General features: G+C 44.4%; 1 protein-coding gene across 1 annotated transcript in view; it reads right to left on the bottom strand.

The window, feature by feature from the left end:
* Positions 1-23685, bottom strand: part of NEMP1 (nuclear envelope integral membrane protein 1) — a 323363-nt gene extending 299678 nt beyond the window's left edge. Inside the window, exon 1 of the mRNA XM_078689000.1 lies at positions 23402-23685. Within this exon, the coding sequence (XP_078545126.1) occupies positions 23402-23531 (130 nt within the window). The 5' untranslated portion in view covers positions 23532-23685. The remainder of the gene's footprint in view (positions 1-23401) is intronic.
* Between the last annotated feature and the right edge of the window lie 624 nt (positions 23686-24309).

Below are 24309 nucleotides of genomic sequence, written 5' to 3'. Positions count from 1 at the left end.
GGGAATATATTCCTCTTCAATCCAGAGGTCCCCTAGGGGCCAACTAGTCCAACGGGTACCTCTAGTAAGTGCCACGGAGCTGCGTTGCAGAGTGTTGTAAAAAGGGGGCGTGCCCTCTGAACACCTCTCTGCAACGCAGCTCCCCGGTGCAAACTGGAGGTACATGATGGGCTAGTTGGCTCACAGATGACCTCAGCATTGAAGAGTAATATATTCCCCAACCTAAAAACGCGCCACAGGGTGTGTTTGCACGCATGTCTCCTCAGGCCCCAACCCCTTCCTTCACTATTGAGCGAAATATTGCTCTAAAATCAGCCGAAGTACGAATTCCGATTTACTCACCTGTTATCACGAGAGACCTCAGTGCTGCATCTTTCAGCCCACTATTGATCCTGAAAAGTCATTCTAATCGTAGTTACAGTAACTTGAATTTCCTTCCATAGGATATCATTGCCTGCTATATAAAATATATATAAATTAAAAAATATATCAAAATATTACAATTTCAATTTTTTGAAAAACATTTTTCAATTTATATAAAAAATATGTAATGTAATTTAAAAAATAAAATATCTAAAAATGAATTTAAAATAATGTAGTAAATCAGTATAAAAAATATAACAATTAATACATTTAAAAATTATCATTTACAAAACCTTTGAAATTCACTGAAAAAACCATAGGTTTCACACGTTATAGTTAGCTGGACATTTCACTCATACAAAGCCATTGAAATTACCTCGTGCGCCCGCAATGCACTGCTGATGACGTCACATATTACATCACTCATGACATCACTGATGGCATCATCATTGTGGCAGACCTCCTCTCAGCGTAATATAACGTTTGATACACACATTCAAAAATAGAAACTAAAATTTTCAAAAAAAAGGAGATACCAATACCAGTTACAACAATCTATTCAGTAATTCCGACATCTACATACACATCCACTCTTTCACCAATAGTTCTATATAGTCACTTATACATGTACTCAATCATATGTACTCATACACCTATACATCCTTGATGCCTTCGGGTGATACGTGCGCTATATAAGTCGCAATACATTTACATTTACACACCGACACTCATCCATAGTTACTCACACACAAATAAACTATCAAACATCCATTTATTTGCATATACAGCTATACACATACCACTACACTTAAACGTATACATACTTATTCTCTTAACCCCTCCGCTGCCGATTTTGCGTAAGTGCGGCACTTCCGCAAAACGGGCGGGGCCGCGTCGGCCATTGGCCGACGGCAGCACCAGCGAGGTAGTGCAGCCGTCGGTCAATGGCAGACGGCAGCATGGAAGGGGTTAAACAATCACTTATAGAAACAAATACTTATTTATACAGGAACTCTTACAATCTCTCACTCTCACATATAATCACTTATATACATTAATACTCACATATACTAGTTTAAAACATATGTAGTTACTCATAGACACTATTGAGACAGTCATTCACTCACTAACACACCCATACACACACTCATCCACCCATACAGTCCTGCATACATGCTGTCTTCAAAACACATACAGTGAGTCACTCATTCATGCATCTATATGCGAAGTAATATCCCCCACCGAACCATACAGACACTCATACTGATACTCAAAAAACAAACTAATAACCCATATACACACTCATGTAGCTACTCATGAACCCATGTAGCCGCTTACACACCAACTGAGAGACTAATACAGACTTCCACACAGTTTAGTCACTAACCCATGCATTCAGTGAGACACGTTCAATCACTCACTTATACAGCCAGTCACGCACCTACTAAATAATCCCTTCAGGCACTTGTAAATGCACTCATTCTTCAATACATCTTGGCATAGATATACATGCAAAATATTTAAACTTTACAGAAATACACATTTACTGGATGATGTCATGAGTGATGTCATTTGAGATGTCAACAGTGATGTCATGAGTGATGTCACTGACTATGTCTTGAGTGATGTAATATGTGACGTCATCAGCAGTGCATTGCGGGCGAGTTATAGTTCACTATAACGGGGGGTTTTCAATGATTTTGTATGAGTGAAATGTCCACCTAACTATAACATGTGTGAAACCTATGATTTTTCAGTGAATTTCTATGGTTTTTTAAATGCTAATTGTTATGGTTTTTTCAGTATATATATATATATATATATATATATATATATCAAAGTCAAAACAGGCACCCACTTCAATCAGAGCCACAGGAAGAATAATTTGTTTGTCTCTTTATTTAAACGCGCATCTTGCTGGCAAGCATACAACATCGGAAACCACATCCAAAATTAAATCTCCGAACGCGTTTCAGGAGGTAAATCCTTTCATCAGCAGCGTAAGTTCAGAGGGAAAATGTCAGCGCTGTTCATGGCATACACCTAAATACTCCTCCTTGCCACAATGGGCGGGGCCTCCAGGGCTCTCTGGGATACGTAGTGCTGCCAAATTATTCCACAGTGGGCGCGCTCACACACCCTAATGCTTGAACTATAAATCCCAAGTGGGTTAATGCGCAGCCTTTGTCGATGCATGCCTTGGGAGGAAGACAAGCTGACACTTTGCAGGGAGTTGACAGCCAAAGGATTTACCTCCTGAAACGCGTTCGGCGATTTAATTTTGGATGTGGTTTCCGATGCTGTATGCTTGCCAGCAAGATGCAAATTTAAATAAAGAGACGAACAAATTATTCTTCCTGTGGCTCTGATTGAAGTGGGTGCCTGTTGTGGGTGCCTGTTGTGACTTTGATATATTAACGGCCTGCCCAGGTCGTAATCAGAGCCCGCCGCTGTTGCAGACCCGTCGGACACCAGCTGGTGTTCGCACTTTGGGAGGAAGACAAGCTGACACTTTGCAGGGAGTTGACAGCCTGGAGTTCGAAATTTGCATCTACAAAGCAAGGCATGCATCAACAAAGGCTGCGCATCAACCCACTTGGGATTTATAGTTCAAGCATTAGGGTGAGTGAGGGCGCCCACTGTTGAATAATTTGGCAGTAGTACGTATCCCAGAGAGCCCGCGAGGCCCCGCCCATTGTGGCAAGGAGGAGTATTTAGGTGTATGCCATGAACAGCGCTGACATTTTCCCTCTGAACTTATGCTGCTGATGAAAGAATTTACCTCCTGAAACGCGTTCGGCGATTTAATTTTGGATGTGGTTTCCGATGTTGTATGCTTGCCAGCAAGATGCGAATTTAAATAAAGAGACAAACAAATTATTCTTCCTGTGGCTCTGATTGAAGTGGGTGCCTGTTTTGACTAAATATATATATATATATATATATATATATATATATATATACACACACACATACACATATATATATATACACACATATATACATATATACATATATACACACACACACACACAAACTTTGACTTAGTGGATGGCAATCCTCTATAATAAATCTGTACCCTGGTTCGGTACCATGGTACTGTAAACTAACAGCGGAAGTGAAGGATTATATGTGCGGGAGGGGGTTGAGCCTACTAATCCAGTTGACTAAATGAACATGAAGATGTGCTGTCATTATCCCCAGACAATACGCCCTGGCCATCTGGCAATTAGAATTCCAAAACCCCGTGTGTTCAGATCTAGCCAGGGAATTCCTGTTGAGGTACAACTTGTGCTTTTAAGGGCAGGCACTGTCCGGTACGGAGTACTGGCACTTCTTTAATTTAAAAGGGAGAGGACATGCACGTTTTAGCACTGCTGCAATACATGTGAGAGGGTACCAGCTCTTCTCAGGAGCAAACAGGGAGTACCTGCACTTCTAGGTTTCCACTTAAAGCACTATGTACAACAAATAACTGTTTAGGACAAGTATACATAAGAGTAAGTCATGAACCGGTCATTTGGTATTGATACGTCAAAATGAATTGGTGGGGAACCCAGGCGATGGACCTATATGTGGAGGACTTAATTAAAACCAAATTGCAGCCTAAGGGTCTATCCCACTTCTTCTCAGTTGAAAGGGCCCATAGAGTCCCAGGAGGCAAACCAAAGCCAGGGGCGCCCCCAAGACCGCTGCTGGCCAGACTGTTCAACTTTTGTGATAGGGATGCAATCCTGCAAGCAGCAAGAACGTCCCAGCCGATCTGTGTGCAAAATTCCACGTTGGCATTCTTTCCAGATTACACAGCAGAGGTGGCCTGCCGCAGGAGGAGCTTCCTGGAAGTCAAGAAGGAGATGAGAGCACGTGATCTGCCCTACTCCATGCTATTCCCGGCTCAGCTCCGAGTGGCGGCTGACAGTAAAACATGGTTCTTCGACACGCCGGACATGGCATACGACCCAGCGAAACCGACACGAAGGCGACCACGCCGGATCTCAAAAAAGTGAACGAGAGGGGTCGAGCCACTCACCAAGACCAAGGACTATCGATGATGGTCTGGAACACAAACAATAACCTCTCGGCTTCGGCCGACATCGATACTGTACTACCTACTTGAAATGGCTTGACTCCGGCTTCTGGACTGAGACGAGTCCGGGGGGTACACGAGGGGGGCTGCCCCCAGGGATCTTGTACCCCGAGAAGCAAGTACTATGGTTTGGGTTGGGGAAAAGCACTCTGCCAAGTTGGGGTGGCGTGCGGTTCTAAGTCCGTTGAGCAGGGAGGAAGGGAGGGGGGTGGGGAGGGACGGGAAAGTTTTGGTTATTCTATGTTTTAATATTAAGGCAGGAGTTGACGACAGGCACACACTAGACTCACGAAGAGAGCGCAGTTTCATCATGCTCAGGATGGCAGGGACACATGTGGTGGGCCCGCGATTACACCCCAGATGTCTGCACACCCTACACAGGACACTAACCATACTATGACCCAGACGACCCCGGGGACCCCATTGACTGTCTTGACCTGGAATGTACGGGGATTGGGGGATAAAGTGAAAAGAAGCTTGGTGCTGCAATATTTAATACGCTGCGCACCGGCAGTTGCCCTTCTGCAGGAAACGCACCTGACGGGATCTACTTGCAAGGCCATGGACAGATGGGGCTACAGGATGGTGGCCCATGTAGAATTCACCTCTGGCTCCAGGGGGGCGGGTGTCTTAATTAAAAAGAACTTCCCACTTATACTACATCAGACGCGTATTGATGACCGGGGCTGCTTCGCAGCCGCTACTTGTCAATGGGAGGGGACGGTCTTCAATTTTGTCTCAGTGTACATCCCCCCGTCCTTGCATGCCGCGGCGCATTCGGCGCTTACGACGTTCCTACTTGCATTGCCGGTGGGGGTTATGGTATTGGGGGGCGACTTATGACCTCGTAGATGGTACGCTGGATAGACATCCCATAAAGCTGTCGACACCGCACAACCGTCATATGATGGGACTCATTGACGCCTTAGGGCTTACAGACACATGGAGATATAAGCACCCCACTACCAGACAATACACATTCCACTCTGCAGTCCACGATTGCCTCACACGCATAGATTACTTTCTGGTAACAGCGGACGGACTGGACGGAATAGATAAGGTGTATATCCGCCCCAGGGGTATATCGGATCACTCGCCAATATTACTCACCTATACACGCCATTTAACGCTCCGACGCCGGGTGTTCCCCATCCACCCTAGTTATTTACAAGTGGCGGAGGTCTCGAAGGGTATCTTAGGCACTACTACGAATTTCTTCCAAGAACAAGCATTGGAAATGCAATAGGTCTCGCATTAGAAAAGTTTTAGCTATTGGTCTTGTAAATGAAACATTTTATTTATGTGTTGGTTTTTAAAATAGCTAAATTGATAGCTTTGTCATTTACAATGCCAATAGTTATAACTTTCGCGAATCTGACACCTATAGCATTTGTAATGCAATATGTTTTGTATTTACGTGACTTAGATGGCAGCTCTGGTCGTTAGGCCACATCTGCGGTTTACCTGCAGCACAGAGTACTACTACATTAAGTGGTGTGACAAGCAGAAGTAAAAGAACTCCAGTTTCTCTTGAAATCAGAAGCACGCTAAAGGGGGAAACAGTAGTGAAAGGACACGTGCTTGGTGTGTAAAATGTATTTAGGACTCGATGCGTATATATTTTTTTTTTTAAATCACAACATCTGCGCTTAATTCTCAGTTGTTTACATACAAAAAAGGAGCAAAACTGAGTGAAGTTGGGCTTCAATACTACACATTTTCCGTTACTTGGAAATTTTAGAATATGTAAAAATATAAGCCAGCTTGCCATTCCCTCTTCCCCGCCACCACGTATGTTATGAAAAGTGAGACTGGTATAAAACAATCGGAGCATTCAGTGGAGGCTGGTAGGGGACAGGGGGGTGGGGGGTGGGAGGGTGCTAGGAAAACAAGACTGAGGGAAGGAAGAGAATGGGAGGGGGGGGGGAGGAGAAAAGCGACACGGCGGGCAGGGGAGAGGGCGGAGCGGGGAGAGCCAAAATTACAGAAATGCAGCTTTCCAAAAGCAATAGACGAAGTGCTGCAGAACTGGAAGCTGCCGGATCCGCACTCAATGCACATTAGGACTGGAAGGAGAAAAGCGTAACTTCTCACGAGCCCAGTTACTTTCACAGAAAAATCGGAACATTCAGTGGAGGCTGGTAGGGGACAGAGGGGTGGGGGTGGGGGGTGGGAGGGTGCTATGAAAACAAGACAGAGGGAAGGCAGAGAAGGGGAGGGGGAGGAGAAATGCGACACGGCGGGCAGGGGAGGGGGCGGAGCGGGGAGAGCGGCGATGAGGGTGTGAAGCAGCAGGGGCCTTTGAAGTGAAGCTAAGCTTCACTTCAAAGGTGTGGGAGGAGTGCTGCTGGGGAACAGATGGCGATTTGATGATGTGCACGCGCATTTTAGGTCAATGCGCTTGCGTATTGACCTAAAAGCGCACGGGCACAGCATCAAATCGCCAGTCAATCGCCAGTCTAGGTAAAGCTTATTTAAGCCCCTATAGTCTCGCTCTGCTCAATGCGCATGCGCATTGAGAGGCGAGACCTAAAAAGTAGGATCTGTAGATTCCCCTAGTACCCTTTGGGAAGCCTACAAAGTGGTGCTTCGTGGTCAAGCTATAGCGTTAATTACTGGCCATAAACGGAACAAGCCGGCTGAACTCGATCAAGCAGAAGCAGACTTGACGGAAGAAACGGCGCTGCATGCAGCCGGCCCGACCCCCCCCTCACTGCACAATGAGTGCGGCTTAAGCAGGCGGAGTATGTGGCATACCAAAAGGAGGCAGTCCTAGAGCGACTCCAGTCCACGGGACATAGGGTGTACGAATTGGGAGATAAGGCCGGGAAAATGCTAGCTTGGTTGGACAAGAAGGAGAAGGCAGGGAGAGTTATTGCACAACTACGTGCCGTTGATGGCTCCCTACTGACGGCCCCAGGGGACATAGTTGACACGCTGGCTGACCACTTCGAGACGGTAAATGCCTCCTGTACTGCGTTCACAGTTGAGGAAGCATGGAAGACCTAGTAACATTGAGGCAAGATGGCTGCCGTGAGGATGGCTGTGTAAGCAGCCAGCTCCCTGGTCCCTGGCGTCCGGGAGAGAAGGAGAGGAAAAATTCTGTTTTTTGCCATGATATCTACGTGGGAATTGGCCGTAACCTCACTTTTACATCTCCGCTGTACCAAAAGTGATTACATAGTAGTATATGTCGGATAATTTCATTCTACCTGACCGTATCGGCTGGAATTGGTCGGCCGCTTAAGGCTGCCTGTGGGCGTGGTTGATCTACGTGCCGGACCGTTGGGAGTGAGGGACACGGAGCTACACGGAGCTACACGGTGCTACACGGAGGCGTTGGCCATTTCCGGAAGGTGCCGAGGAGAGCGGCCTGAGGCGGGCACTAACAGAGCAGAACGGAGCTAACTGTGCTACAGTATCGTACTGTGGTGTTAATTGGATACTAACTATCTCCGTGACGGAATGCACGAATGTTGCTGAATCTCTTCGAGTTCAATCGGCGGGTCCCGCTGTGGCGTGCTACACTCTGTTTGTTCTAGTCACAGAGTAGCGTTTTCCCTGGTAGAGGCGGCTCTCGGAGGAAGAAGGGGACGCCGCTCCCACCCCCCATTTGCACGCGCAGAAACAAGAGAAACGGTGCTGGAAGTGATTTGGGAGGAGTGGAGCCGGACAACGAGAACGAGATGGCAGAGGCAGCTCCATCGACCCTTGGTAAAACGGTCACAAAACAGGGTAAGAATTCTAACAAGGGGGCTGTATTGAAATCTAATGAAGCTTCAAGTATGAAGAACTCAACACTACAAACATTGCCAGATTTGTTTGGGAAGCATGCTGCTAGGAAGAAAATAACTGACAATAACAGCCAAAACACAGATTTGGCCACTAATCAACCGCTTAATCAATCGGCTAAAAATGTTGATAGTCAGAATAATCCCATAACTCCTGAGACAATTGATCACCTGAAGAAGAAGGATATTATGGGAGATGCAGTTTCTGGCGGGACTATAATCAATCGAGCATGTTCTCTCCCCTCACTATCATTATCATCAATAACTGATCTACAGAGCGCAGAAAAAGTTATGCTGCAGCCACATAATCAGGAGCTTCTTGAAAATTTCTATTCCCTATCAGAACTATCATCTGATGAAGTAACGGGCTTGAATAAAGACTGGGCAGATGACAGTCGTGAAAGTATATCTTCTGATGGTGAGGCTAGCATGAGCCCTGACAGCGCTAACGCGGCCACTATCATTAAGAAGAAGCTGAGGAAGAAAAGATCTTTGCGTGCGACGAGCAAAGAGACTGCTCCCAATCTACCAAGTGGGGCGAACCCCTCATCTCCTACTCAAGTATTTACCGCTACTATTGCCACTGCTACTCTTGGGTCCAGTCATAATTCTGTAACTGACTCGGCCCCGCCACAAGAAAACAATGAAGAAATTACATTGAAAACAATCTATGATACCATGATGAATCACAGGGCAGAAAGTAAGGCTGAAAACCAACGTACGCAGATGACTTGCGCCAAAGTCAAAAATGCAGTACGACGTGCGATTAAGATATGTTCAGAGACCGCCGACAGGGTTACCGAGGCAGAAGCTAGGATATCTGTCTTAGAAGAAGAATGCATGGCACAAAGACAAGAAGTGGGTGACTTCAAAGCTCAAAAGGAGGATTTATCCGATAAGCTAGCAAATTTGGAGAATCAGGCCCGCAGAAGTAATCTGCGCTTTTTGGGGGTCCCTGAAAATAAAGAAGGGTCTGACCCGAGGAGGTTCATCATTAATTTATTAAATGATGCTTTTCCTGAGTTAACAGATTGGGACTGGGCACGGGAGATACAGCGTGCACATAGATTTCCCTTTACAGCGAGGAAACCACGACAAGGCCAAGAAAACTATCCTAGGGCCATTCTGGTTTCGTTCAATAATTTCCTTGCCCGTGAAGCTATTTATCTAAATGCAAGACCAGATAAGAAAGCGGATGGATTGGGCTGTCAGTTTTTTGTGCGACCAGATTATTGCCAAGCTACTGTGTCTCAACGATGGCAATTAAGGCAATTGATCCCTGATTTTCAAAGGAAAGAAGTAACAGTGTTCCTCCAAGGTCCTGCAAAATTGAAGACTATATTCAAAGGCCAAGTAAAATACTTTATATCCACAATCAAAGCCAAGGAATACTTGGATTCTCTTTGAATAATTATGTATGATGAAGAACATTTTTTTGAATAATCTTGTATGATGAAGAACATTTTGAAAGAACTAATGCGTAGTCGGATAATATTAGATCGTAAGCTTAGAAATTGAATTGTCTCACAGCTGTTTAAATATGCAGGATCGCTCTTTTTTTTCTCATTTTTCACTTTATCTATTTTTTCTTCTTTCTTTTTTCTTCTCTCTTTCATTCTTTCCTTTGCTTCTTCTCTTCTCTCTTTTCTCTTCGTCAGGATGCTATGGGCCAGGGACACGGCGCCCATACGTTTCAGGAACTGATGGTTCCTGTGCCTCCTATAGTGGGGAGGGTGGGGGGAGGGGCTCTGGGAAAAAGGGTGGGGGTGGGTAAGGGTAAGGGTTGGTGGTGGGGGTGTAAGGTAGAGGTGTTTAACACGAGGATGAATACAAGGCAGTCAAACGATAATATTGAAGAGCATGTAGTGATGATAATTGCTAAATATTTTTTTTCTCATTATTTTCAATATGGATAAAAAGGTGAAAATATGTACTATTAATATTAATGGTCTTAATGATTTAAAAAAGATCGGAATGCTTCGAACAATGCTTCAGACTTTATATATTGATTTACTATGTATTCAGGAAACGCACATTTCATGGGACAAGCGCTCTCTTTTGAATAATTTGGGATTAGAAGTCTTGCTCACGTCTAAACAAATGGGTATAAAAAGAGGCGTTGCAATATGTATGCGAAAGGGAGTCGGGAAGTGTTTGAAAACATCAGCTGATAAATGGGGCAGATGGGGGGCTTGCTGAATTAATAATTGGAAGCTGCAAATTTACTATATGCTGTATTTATGGCCCTAATCTGGATGATGGTGAGGTGTTCAACACTATGAATGCAGAGCTAGCTACGTGGACACAGCCAATAATAGTGTGTGGGGACCTAAATATCCATTTGGCAGCTGATTGGAATATCAAATCAGGGATGAGATACACGGGCCGCAAGACTAGAACTTACAGCGCACTTAGAGATCTGGTGTTAAACAATGGGCTAACTGATGTGTGGAACAAACTTTATTGTAAAGATCCAGGATATACCTTTTTCTCCATTCCTCATCGGAAATTCGTCCGTTTAGATTATTTCCTTGTTTCTTCTTTGTTTTTGGAGAAAATCCATATTGAAATATTACCCCAAGTTATCTCAGATCATAATCCTATGATTGCTGAGATTCAGTTTCCCACTGTTTGTCAAAATCCAACTAGACTATGGTCATTTCAGAGAAACCTGCTACTAGATGAAGACTATCTCCAATTTATGGCCATAATTATTAAAGACTATTTTTTAATAAACAACGATACCGCCTCTCCACAAGTAGTGTGGGACTCTTTTAAATCCATTGTACAGGGTGAGACAATTAGCTTTGCAAATTATAAAAGGAAGAAAATCCAAACAGATTTAAAGGAGAGGCTAAATAAGATTAGGATAGCCGAGATGGATCTATCTACTGCTTGCAAAAATAATGTAGGAATAGAGGATGCACAATCACGCCTAGTTACTGAACGCTCTGGTTTGCGTATCCATATTGCTGACGAAGTAGCGGTAAAATTCAAGCAATATAAAACTGAACGTTATGAATACAGTGAACGCACCGGAAAAGTCTTAGCCCAGCGCCTGCGACAAAAAGCCTCAATTAACGAAATACAGTGTATTAAAGATATGAATGGTGTTTTTCACGAACGTAGGGAAGAAGTATTAGAAGCATTTCACGATTTCTATAAGACATTGTATAATGATCTTAGCAATGAAGTTGATAAGACTCTTAATCCTGTAGATTATCTTAGAAGCGCTAATCAACTTTCACTGTGTCCAGAAGAGACAGATTTATTTATAAGGCCAATAAGCTGGGATGAGATTGAGATAGCCGTTATGAGTCTTGCGGCAGGCAAAGCAAATGGGCCAGATCAGATACCTCTTGAATTCTATCGGTCATTTAGACACATGCTGAAACCAGAGCTGTTAAAAAATTTAGCATTTCAAGGTAAACCTCCTGACTCCTGGTCTACTGCCACTATAGTCGTTTTTGTTAAAAAGAATAAGGACCCAAAAGAATTAGGGTCCTACCGTCCTATCTCTCTTATTACCGCAGATAGCAAGATTTATTCTAAAATTCTTGCAAATAGATTAAATGATGTAATGGCAGGCTTGGTCTCTCATATTCAACATGGTTTCATTAGACATAGGGATACTACAGATCATGTCAAACGTGTTATTACACTATTAGATTGGGCTCAAGCAAAGGAATCCCCAGTTGGGGTGATTCTACTCGATGCTGAAAAAGCGTTTGACAGGGTTGACTGGGGATTCCTTTGGACTGTACTACAATGGAAGGGCTTTCAGTCACAATTTATTAAAGCTGTACAAGCACTTTATTCCAATTCCAAGGGTATAATAAGACTAGGCACTGATACATCTAGATCTTTTTCAATCACTAGGGGGACTAGACAAGGTTGCCCCTGATCCCCGGTCCTATTTGCTCTCTACTTAGAACCCTATTTGAATAGATTAATTACGGAACCTGATATCCCACCAGTTCAGCTTCACGAGGTAGACCATAAAATTCTAGCGTACGCAGACGACGTGGCCATTGTAACTTCTGATGCTACTACTGCGTTACCTAAAATAATTGAAGTAGCTCGAGAATATGGTAAATTTTCTGGATACAAACTCAACATTTCAAAAACCCAGATCATACATTCTGAGACTGGTACACCTACTGACATCCCATTAAATCCTACTGGCACCTATCTCGGTGTAATTATTTCTTCTAAAATTGATGATATTGTTAGATTAAATTTGGACCCTTTACTTATATCTACTAACAAAACTTTAGAAAGGATAAATAATTTACACTTATCTTTATATGGACGCACCAATGTCATCAAGATGATGATCTTTCCAAAATTTCTCTATTTTTTTCGAACCATTCCTTTATTTTTCTCAATGTCTCTTTTTAATAAAATAGACAGGATGTTGTCTAGATTTCTGTGGGGGTACCGTCGATCAAGAAGATCTTTAAAATGGTGTACTCTTCCGCAAGAACGTGCTGGGTTGGGATTCCCGAACTTCAGACTGTACTATTGGGCTATTACTCTTAAAGCAATCAGGGTGCTACTATTTCATGACCATGTCACCGAAGCCTCTATGGCACCTTCTATTTTTGAAATGCTAATGGGCGCTCACGTGCGTCAATGTTTACTGAAGTTCATGGAACCAAGCTACTACAAAAAAACAAAATTCAAGGTGCTTTTATCTGCCTTTTTAGTTTGGAGACAAATCAATAAAACCCTACGGATAACTTTAAAGTTTAATTTTTATACACCTATTTTTGGCAATACGTCATTATCGGGGATTTTTCAAGATATGGCAATATATCGGTGGCATATGAGACAGATCCACTCTATGGGGCAACTGTATCAAAACGGGGTTTTTGTGTCCTTTTCTGAACTTCAAGAAACATTTGGCCTCTCTAGGAATGAATTCTTTAAATATCTGCAGATCCGTAGCTTTTTGGAAAAAAAAAATCTGTTATATAATGATGCTATGGAGACTATTGATATTTTAGAGAGCTGTAGGAAGAATAGCCGTATTGGCACGATTTATCAATTAATGGTTAACAGGATGCATGATGACCTTGATCAGCAGGCCCAGAAATGGCAAAGAAAATTGAGTATAGAAGGAATAGACTTGGTAAGGGCTTTTGAGATGAGTAATAAAGTACTAGTTAATAGCTCTCTTAAAAGTCAACACTATATGTCTACTCTGGACCTCTACTACACACCTGCCAAACTAGCCAAATGGAAGGCCATGAAAGGTATTAACTGTAGTCGCTGTGGAATCCTAGCAGCGGACACATGTCATATGTTTTACAGCTGTCTTAAATTGGCGTTATATATAGATAAGATTGAAAAAATGTTGACTAACTTGCTCAATGTCAACATTAAGCTTTGTCCTTCTGTGATTATTTTTGGTATTTATTTTCCTCCTGAAAACTTATCTGTTGATCAAGAATACTTTTTGTTTATCGGAATGTCTGTATATCGTTTTTGTATTACTTCTAGATGGTTGGATATAGATCCACCAACATTTGAACAGTGGCCGGGAAAGTTGCTAAAGAATACTTTTTGTTTATCGGAATGTCTGTATATCGTTTTTGTATTACTTCTAGATGGTTGGATATAGATCCACCAACATTTGAACAGTGGCTGGGAAAGTTGCTAAACATCTATAGAATGGACAAAGCAGTTTATAAATTGAAGGGACGGAAAAAGAAGGCCTTTGCTCGGAAGTTATGGTCCCCTATTGACAATTGGATCTGAATCTAATAACAATTGTATATGTAAAGATATATTTCATATTCTATATTTTTTTTTTTTTTTTTTCCTCTCTATGACAATAATGTAACAGAAACTATGTGAATGACTGCTGTTGATTAGATATTGCTTTGTCCTTGTATGTTTTATGCCTCTGCCATAAAATAATTAAAAAATTTTTTTAAAAAAACACAGTTGAGGAAGCACACGGTTATATAAAGGATCTCGCCATGCCACGGCTCACGCCGGAGGCGGCGTTGCTATTGGAGGCTGACCTCACGCTTGAGGAAGTGGAGATGGCCATTGGCTCCCTGGCATCCGGTACGGCTGTGGGCCCCAACAGCTTCACGGTCGAACTGTATAAACGTACCGCTCAGGTAACTGCTCCCTTCCTACTGGGCATGTTCCACGATAGTCTCCAGGTGGGCGAGCTACCCCGTGACCAACGATTGGCAACAATTGTGACAATCCACAAACCGGGCAAACCACCCACGGAGTGTGGCTCCTACCATCCGATTTCCCTAATCAACGCGAAACCAAAGATACTGGCCAAACTGCTGGCGCTACGGCTGACTCCACATCTTACATCCCTGGTAGGTCCCGACCAGTCAGGATTTATGCCCCACCGTAGTACGGCTCTTAATTTACGGCGACTCCACGCGGTACTGGCTCGCCGGTCTTTTATTCGCGAGCCTGCGGTTATCCTCTCCCTTGGCGCCAGCATGGCGTTCAACGCGGTGGAACGGCCGTTTCTGTTTGCTGTGCTACTACACTTGGGATTTGGACCCAAGTTCTGTGCTTGGATCCGCTTACTTTAGAACAAACCATTGGAGCATGTAGTGGCTAATGGGCCTATATTCAGGGACTTCCCGATGACGCGAGGCACCCGGCAGGGATGCCCGTTGTCCCCCCTGTTTGCGCTGATACTAGAACCGCTCGCAGCATGGCTTAGATGGGAGCCCTCTATCAGAGGCCTTCAGTGGACTGACGCCTGGGAAGACCGCATATCCCTATATGCCGACGACATACTTTTATATCTCACCTCCCCTAGAAAGTCCATCCTGGAACTGCTGAATGTTTGCGATAAGTTTGGCAGGGTGTCCGGCTATAGAATAAACTGGTCCAAGTCAGTCCTCTACGTTTTGGTTGGCCCGCCCCCGCGGATACCTGCGGACTGCCCACTGCGCGTCACTACAGATACTTTTAAGTATCTGGGTATATATGCAACACCTGATCCCTCGGAGTTCTACGGCAAAAATCTAAAGCCCCAGTTGGACCGCTTCAAACGTGATGTAGCGGGGTGGCGTAACCTCCCCCTAACGCTGCTAGGAAGGGCAGCACTCTATAAAATGATGGCACTGCCGCGCTTCCTCTATGTCCTTGAAAACACTCCATTCTTGGTCCCACAAACGTATTTTAAAACTATAGCAGCGGAGGTTGCCAGTTTACTGTGGGGAAATAAACCAGCGCGGATTGCGCAAGACAAGCTCGTACGTAGCTGGTATGATGGAGGAATAGCACTTCCGAACTTACAGCTGTACTATTAGGCGGCACACCTTAAATTAATAAATAGTTGGCTACACACCCCACAGGATGAGCAGGCATATCAGGCAGACAGACAAAATCTGGAGGACAGAGGCCTGATGGCTAATCTCTACCGGCGCCGTAAACCTCCGGGATTGATCGGCCCTACTGAACACACGATACACATTTGGTATCAGGCACACATACGGCTGAAATGTGCGGGGTCAATCACGCAGATGACGCCGCTGTGGGACTCCCAGCAGTTGGGTACTCTCCGCAGGAGTAAAGGCTTCCAAAACTGGGACAATATTGGCCTCTCAGTAGTGGGAGACCTTTGGAAAAAGGGAGCGGTGGTCAACTTCCAACACCTTCACACACAATACGACATGGCACAAACGGAGAAATTCCGGTATTTACAAATCCGTCATGCACTACAAGCAGCCATTCCACCGGGCACCGCATTACAGGAATCCAATCCAAGATAGGGTCCTGACAGAGTACATGACAGAAAAGGCGACCTCCCTAACGTACCGTAAACTAGTCAATAATTTACCAGACCCCACATCCAAGCTGAGACAGACCTGGTCCCGGGAGGTAGGTGACTTTGATGATTCAGAGTGGCAGGAGGCCCTATCCTCGCCCTGCGAAACGGCGATCCCGTCCAGGCTCCGACTAGTCCAACTTAAAGTGCTACACCGCACATACTACACCAGAACGACTCTTCACGTAATAGGGGCAGCAACACATAAGTACTGTCTGCGCAGCTGTGGAGGTGAAGGTACATTTTATCACACTATTTGGGACTGCCCCCGCATTGCTGAGTACTGGGTTAAAATCACGTGCACTGTCTCGCAAGCTCTAGAGATCTCGGTCCTTCCGGAGCCGAGACACTTGTTATGTTATTTGTTGTTTTGTATAGCGCAACGGTTACTCAAAAAGAGTGTCCCGGCGCTTTTAGGAAAGGCGACGTAATGCAGAGTAACATAACACAGTTTAAAAGAAATAAACAACACACAGAGAATAAAAAAAGAACTACCTAGAAGCCTACTGGGAGAACAACCAGGTTTTGAGCCCCCTCCTAAACTCAAGAAGAGTGGTGGCCCCCCGAAGTGAGAGCGGCAATGAATTCCACATCTGTGGGGCCAATAGACTAAAGGAACGGCCACCCAGGCGGGCCCTCTTAACACGAGGGACCGCCGCCAAGAGCAGAGATTCAGACCTCAGCGAACGAGCCGGATGGTAAAAGGCCAGTCTCTTTTGGAGATACTTCGCCCCCACCGCATGGAGCGCCTTGTAGGCCAAAGTCATAGCCTTAAAGGCAATCCGTTTGCGGATGGGTAGCCAATGCAGCGTCAGCAGTAGCCCAGAGACGCTGCTACGTCTATTTAGACCGAAAATGGCCCTGGCCGCCGCGTTCTGCGCAACTTGAAGCCGCTGTAGCAAGTACTCTGGTAGGCCCAGGTAAAGAATGTTGGCATAATCCAACCTGGAGCCTATCAGAGCCTGCACAGTCAGCATCCTATGCTCCTCTGACAGGAGAGGCAAAAACCTCCGCAGCATTTTTAATAGGCCGAAGCAAGTGCCGGTCACCCCAAGAATCTGGGCTCTCATCGTCAACCCCTTGTCCATCTTAACCCCCAAGTTTTTAGCCATAGGGGAAGAGCCGGATGGTGGGAACATGTCGACGGGCCACCAGGCCTGCCAGCTGGGCTCTATATCGCACCCGAAAAAGAGTACCTCCGATTTATCGGAATTGCACTTGAGGCTGTTCCGATGGAACCATGCGAACACAGCCCCAAGGCAATTCCGGATACTCTCCCCGTCAAAGTCAGCCCCCCTCTCGCAAGAGAAGAGGAGCTGGGTGTCGTCGGCATACGACACGATCCGGGCACCAAATGACTCCGCCACCGCCGCCAAAGGGGTCATAAAGATGATAAAGAGGGTCGGGCTCAAAATAGAGCCCTGAGGGACCCCGACTCCCAATGGCGGCATCACGGCGGAGTCAGGTGGTGTCCAGACCGTCTGCCGGCGACCGGCTAAGAAAGACGAGAACCATTTGAGCACCGTCCCCCGCAGACCAATCTCAAAGAGTCTTGCGAGGAGGCCATCATGGGGGACGGTGTCAAAAGCCGCCGACAGGTCCAACAACACCAGCATGACTTTGCCCCCGGTATCCAACACCCCTTTGACACTGTCTATTGAAAGTATGGAAAGCAAATGACCTTAACCATTAGGAACAGGATTGGGCTATGCTTGGCATGATGATGGCGAAGCGGAATATTGCTATGTTGTGGGGATCGGGAACGTTACCTATGCTTCCCAAATGGTGTAAAGATATGGACGAGGCAATGGTGGCGGAAAGGGCGGTCTTCATACACCGTGGATGCCCTCAAAAATGGGAAAAAGTCTGGGGGGCATGGAACAAATTCAGAGGAGACATTTGTGAACCACAAGAACTTCACTCAGATACTTTCGCCTTGTAATGGGCCTTCTGTTGCAGGGGATGGGGGGGGGGGGGCTGGGTTTGAATTGGAGATGTCCAGATATGTTACATTACTTTGCTAATCCCTGATCTATATGTGTTTGCAAACAAGGATGAATACTGATATGTATGTGTTAACTCTACTTTGTGCCTAAATTAATAAAATGAATGAATGAATTGGAGGACGGCAAACCATGCAGTCACGGTGAGGCTTCTCTGCTGTGTGCATCTGTAGCCAAGATGAGTTGTCATTTGCAAACAACTCACCAAGATCTGTGGAAAGTCAGAGTTTGCTGTATTTTGGTAATCAATATAAGTGCTGTTGCAGAAATGCAGAGATACTCCCTTCTCATTGTTTAAGTGAAGACACTGATGCTACCAAAATAGTCTCCTGCCTCCTCAGAAACGTTGTACTTTTTTTGGGACCAAAAAGAAATGTTTCCATTTTATATAGTTATGTATAACATTGTGTGAGATTCAATTAAAATGAGAGCAGTATTTACGCAACTTAGTGAACTAAGAGCGGTCCAGAAGTTAGGGCTTGCCTTGGGCATGGATAAACTGGTCCCTGGCCTATGGGCGCCAGTATTGCGAGGGGCGCAGTTGAAGCTGCTTGTCCATCCCACTTGAACTTAATCAGGTCCCAGTAAAGACTTTGTCCCCAATTAGGATACCGGTCGGACGAGCAGCCGACGGGCATCGCGTCAGAATGGAAACCAATTGACTAGTAGTCAGCAGTTCCGCTGACTAATTTGAATGCGACAGCCCATGAGGTGGTCGAAAACATCAATTTTCCTAATGTGGCTTGTACAGTGGGCGGAAAAGGGCTGCAGCACAACCTGCATTAGGTAAATGGATGTTTACAAATATGCATGCCCAGTGAGCCAGGCCCCATGTGACGTCTGGAACGCGGGTTGCGATTTTTGGTGGGGGGGCACCACGGGGGGCATCCCAGGCCTCTTAGCGGAGGCCATGGAGGGAAGGGGGACCTGCTAGGGGCTCCCAAAGTCCATTTCAGATTGCCTTCCAAACTGCGGTTGAATGCCATTGAAAGGCTGTCTGAAACGTGCATCATAATCCCTACAGCGGAGCCTGTGCAGGCACTTCCCCATTGTAGGGAATTACTTTCCGCCCACTGCCCGACAGGCAGCGGTCAGCATTCCGCCCCCTGCCTCCGACCGCCGCATCATAATGCGGCGGTCAGACTGGTAAAAAAGTCGTTCGGATTGCAACGGACAGGCCGTTGGTTGCGATCTGACCAACATAGTAAGCAGCCCCCACGTAATCAGCCATAAATGTACTTCCGCTTAATTTTTAGCACCCCATCAACCCCATGCCCTCCTCACCCCTCCTGCTATCTCACCACAACGAACCCCTTCCTCCACAACAAACATCACAGTTTCTTTCCGCCCAGGGCACAGTCCCAGTCAATCCGCCCAGGGAACAGTCCCGGTCAATCCGGTTCAGGGCCGGACCTGCCTGAAGTAACATAAAGCAACTAAGGATTATCCTTTGATGGACAAGGAGAGAAAATGATATATCGAAGTAGTACAATGTGGAACCAGGAAGCTTGGGTTTAAATCCTGGGTTCCGCTCCTCACAAAATTGCATGCTCCTAAGTAAATTACTTAATCTTATTTTAACCTAGCAATACATTTAAGACCCCCTCATATAGTTTCATTAAAAAATAGTTAATACACAATTGAAAAACAAATACAAAAACAATCATCATTGTTACAGAGGAAAAAGGAGAACACCACAAAGAAAATGACAGCTTTGCAAGCAAAGGTATACGTATGCTATTTGTCTAAAGTTTGGAAGCTTTAAAAACTTCATAAACTCAAAGAATTTAAGTTTAGGATATATGCTACATTAAATAAAAACATTAAAGTATGATTTTATATACAATGTTGCTCTACATGCAACTTAACTGGACATATATAGAGTGCAAATGACTAACTATCATCTCTTGGTTCACTTGTGGCAGTGTTGTCAGGGAATTAGAGGTGAAGTGTTCACATATAAAAACGCTTTCTCTAAAACGTGTCAATTCAGTGATATAATCTAACATATGAAAGTGAAAAACAAATGTTCAAGAAATAATCTTTTTTAAATTTGAAGAAGTTTCCATTAAATTTTTACACAACGTATGCTGAATAATTTCCAAACCAAAATGGTCAAGGCTTGTGTGGTGCTTTCACTCTTAGCTGCACCCACGAATTTCATGGCTTGACCACCTCGAATATAAATGGCCAAAAGATAACGGTCAATTAGCTTCTTAACGCAACAGAAATAGCGGCCAGTCCCTTTTCAGCAGTGGTTAACCATGTGTAGTGCATAGCTTACTACAACCCGGGTCGATAAAGTTAATTTTGACACCTTTAAGCTGTAGTAACTTTAGAAGTGTATTTTGTGAATTGCAATGATTTGACTCTTTTGTGGATGTCTGTCTTCTATTTAGGTCCCAAACTTCCTCTTAAATTTTCATATACCCCTCCCATTTAGTAGTAATTATTCCAGATTTGCCTACTACCAGACCTGGTCCCTCTCACATGTCTTACTAATTTGTATTCCTACATGTGCAGAGATGTCGGACACCGTGAGGGAGATCTCTACGCAGATAAAATAGAAGAGGCATAAACCGAGGTCTCAGGACGTAAGTTTGTTTGTCGATTATACTTCACAGACAAAAATGGCAATTCATTACATGACCAGACACGTTGGACTCCTATTTAAAAGAAAGAAAAATTACCAGCACCGACCCTTTCCCAAAAACACTTCAAGAGTACGCAAACCCAGCCTCGCCATTCCTGCCAACAAATATCACATAATGAATTTATAGACCTGGTCAAAGCAGGCAGCCCTTCTGACCCGTGTCAGCCACAAATCTTCAAGAAAATTCTTCTAACTACTTCTGCTTCCACACCAGTAAGAAGAATCATTAACAGTTCCTTAACTACAGGAATCTCAAATTCATTTATACACCCATTACTAAAGAAAACAAACTTGGCCCTGCTTAACCCGGACAACTACAGACCAATTGCAAATAGACCGGTCATAGGCAAACTGATATCTGGGCGGATACAGCTCTTTCTATCACAATTCATTAAAGAAAATTCCATACTTTGACAGGATTCCGTCCAGAAAGGACAGAATCTGCCCTAGTTGTCATTTGAGATGATCTTAAGAACACAGTTGACTGGAACAGGGTTGCTGCACTACATTTCTTGGACCTCTCATCTGCCTTTGACACAGTTGACCATGACACTAATACAAAGACTATAGAAAGCCAGCATAGAGGGGACTGCTCTCGACTGGATCACATCCTACCTTCAAAACAGAGCTAATTTCATGCATATCCTCCTTTCTCGTCAAACCATACTTCACAAGAGCAGGGGTGCCTCATGGCTCTATCATCTCACCCATGCTTTTCGGGATTTACAAGAAGTCATTGCCAGCACTTATCAGTTAAGTTAACCTCACATGCTTTAACTATGCATAAGAACACCCAAATATTCCTTAGACTGGAAAGCCCTAAAAACATTGGAAACTCAAACGTTTTCAGTTGTCTCAGAGATGTGGATCAGTGTATGACATGGAGCCATCTCAAATTGAATGCTTCCAAAACTGAAATACGCATGTGTGACGATTGGAAAAATGATGACCCACTCGCCGCCTGACGATCTGGGAACACCGCCTAAAGTATCTAAGGAAATAAGAAACCTTGGGATTATCATGGACTCCAATCTATCAATTAATGCCCAGGTGGACAAACTAGCAAGATCAAGCTTCGTTACTATAAAAACTCTAAGCTGCATCTTCCCCCACCTGGGATCTCCACACAAGGTACAGGCTACTGTCTCTTGTTCTTTCTAAACTTGATTACGCCAATAACCTCTACCACAGATCATCTTTAACACCTTGGCTGCTAAGGGGTTTTCCTGCTGTGTGCTACAATCTCAGATTCTCCATTGTTCATGACAAGGTCAACTCGTCATAAGCACAGGGCAGGTAAAACCCATGACGAGTTGACCTTGTCATTAGCATGGAAGTGGTTAACAACTATGAAAAGACTACAACGGACTCAGAACTCTGCTATCAGACTACTCTTATACATAAAGCCAGAAGCCCACATCTCCCCTGCCTTGAAGGCTCTACATTGTATTGTATTGTAATTGCATTTATATAGCGCTTACTAACCCGGACGAGGCGTCGAAGCGCTTTTTTAGCGAGTAGCACGCTACTCCGGGACCCATAGAGGATTAGTGTTGAATTAGTATAGTGAAAAATGCAAGTACATTTTAAGTGGTGGATAGGTTAGTCAGTTAATTGGATTTGGGAATGATAGCAGAAGGATAGAGGACGACAAAGGTTTGTATTTATATAGCAATACACAAAATAACCTTTTCTAGACCATTGCCCCTCTACCCCTCCTTGCATCATCTCATACCTCCTTTACAATTCAGATCTCCCAAACAAGCCTTTCCCTCCGACTCTTCCCCCTCCACTTCCCTTTTACTCATCCGAAACCTATTCCTACTGCTATGAGCTCGGGTTGTGGGACACACACACAGACACTTTCTAGGGCCCTTACCTCCACTATCCTTTTTAATCCAACTAACAGATTTAACAGTCCACCACTCAAATTAATTTCATATTTCCCTATACTAGTTCCCCACTAATCCTGTTAGGGTTCTGGAGTACCCTATATAAATGCAAACCCTCACTCTTTTATCTCTCCACTGTCCAAATAAACGCACATGTCCACCGCTCAAATTAATGTAATATCTCCCTATACTAATTCACCACTAAACCTTTTTGTGTCCTGGAGTAACGTACCACTCGCCAAAAAAAGCACTTCAACACCTCGTCAGGGATAGTAAGCACAATGTAAATTCAATTACAAGGTAATTAGGTAATTTGCAGTTTTACTTTTCGTGTAAAATGCAAGTCACATAATGCTTAATGGAAAGGACAGTAGAAGCCGTCCTGCCACCATATTGCAAAATGTACTACTTGCATCATACATATCCCTGAAAAAATCGCGGGTTGCAGTTGCACGAAACCTCAGGAGCATACTTGACTCAACAAGTGTCTACCTCTAATCTTTACAATTAAGTATTCCTTTGAATCAACTGTTTCCACTTGAGTCCTAATGACGAACAATCAACTTTATCCTTTCATATTTTATAATCCAATCTCCAGTTTCAATGCAGTTCAAATATCAATGAAGTAATTAGTGTCAATCGCACAAAAACAAATGACAAAACACTCAATGACATGTAGCTGAAGTTCTTCCTGTGCGAAGGCAGCGCCTCCCAGAGGAAGCCAGTTCCACAGGGATAGCACCATGAATGATTCGTAAACCAACAGATTGCACCACGCCCCTCACTTCACCTGCGCTGCACCAACCGCAGAAACCCAGCAACATAAGAAGCCAGGAAAGTGCCCGAAGTCCCATCCGTGGCATCTCCCTGCGCCGACGGTAGGCCCAAGCCTCGGTCTCCATTTTCATGGGTCCCGCCATAGCCTCCGCGACTTCAGCACAGCTAGTATTGGTCCTCCTTTTCTACGGACTTCCGATTCCACCAATCGGAAAATAAATTCAATAGTACCCTCTGGGCCCGCCCCAGTTGCCGACAGACGCAAGGTGTCGCCATTCGATTTTTTTTTGTTATGACGCATTTCGGTTGATGCAGTTATGGAAATAGACAAAGGACAAACAATGTCACCGAATTGCGCCATCTTTCAGTTGGGAGACCTTATTGAAACCTATATTGGAAAACATAGAGTTGCAACTAATTGCAAGTTATGTAATTTGTACTTTACTTTATAATGAGAAATACTTCCAGATTAGAGATATGTTCATTATGGGACGCTAATTTAACCACTATACATAAATTGTTTAGATAGTTGAATTGTCAATATTCCCAGGACAGTCGTGTTTGAATAGATATGAGGAATTCACATTGATTAAAAATGTTTATGCATTATGTGTAATTACTTCGACCGTTACGAGTTCTCAACGGACGCCATGATGCTTTTACAAAGATGCGAAGCGGTATTCTTCGTCGGCCTGTGATGGATAGGATGAATACAAAGACGGAAGTAGCCAACTAAAAGTTGATTTCTGCACGAGGCAAGAGCACGTGCTAATTTGTGGTTTCTGACTTCAAAGACAAATGAGGGTCGCAGTCGAGTATTTGGCGGAGATTACTTGGATTTATGCGTTGGCATCACTTCGTCCACGTTTTGAGGAACAATCAGCACTGTGGTCGAGGGGGTGGGGGATTTGAGGGGCACAA

This window comes from Lissotriton helveticus, chromosome 1_1 (genome assembly GCF_964261635.1).
Source record: "Lissotriton helveticus chromosome 1_1, aLisHel1.1, whole genome shotgun sequence".
In the NCBI taxonomy this organism is placed as follows: domain Eukaryota; kingdom Metazoa; phylum Chordata; class Amphibia; order Caudata; family Salamandridae; genus Lissotriton; species Lissotriton helveticus.
This window is presented reverse-complemented; position numbering and strand designations above follow the sequence as displayed.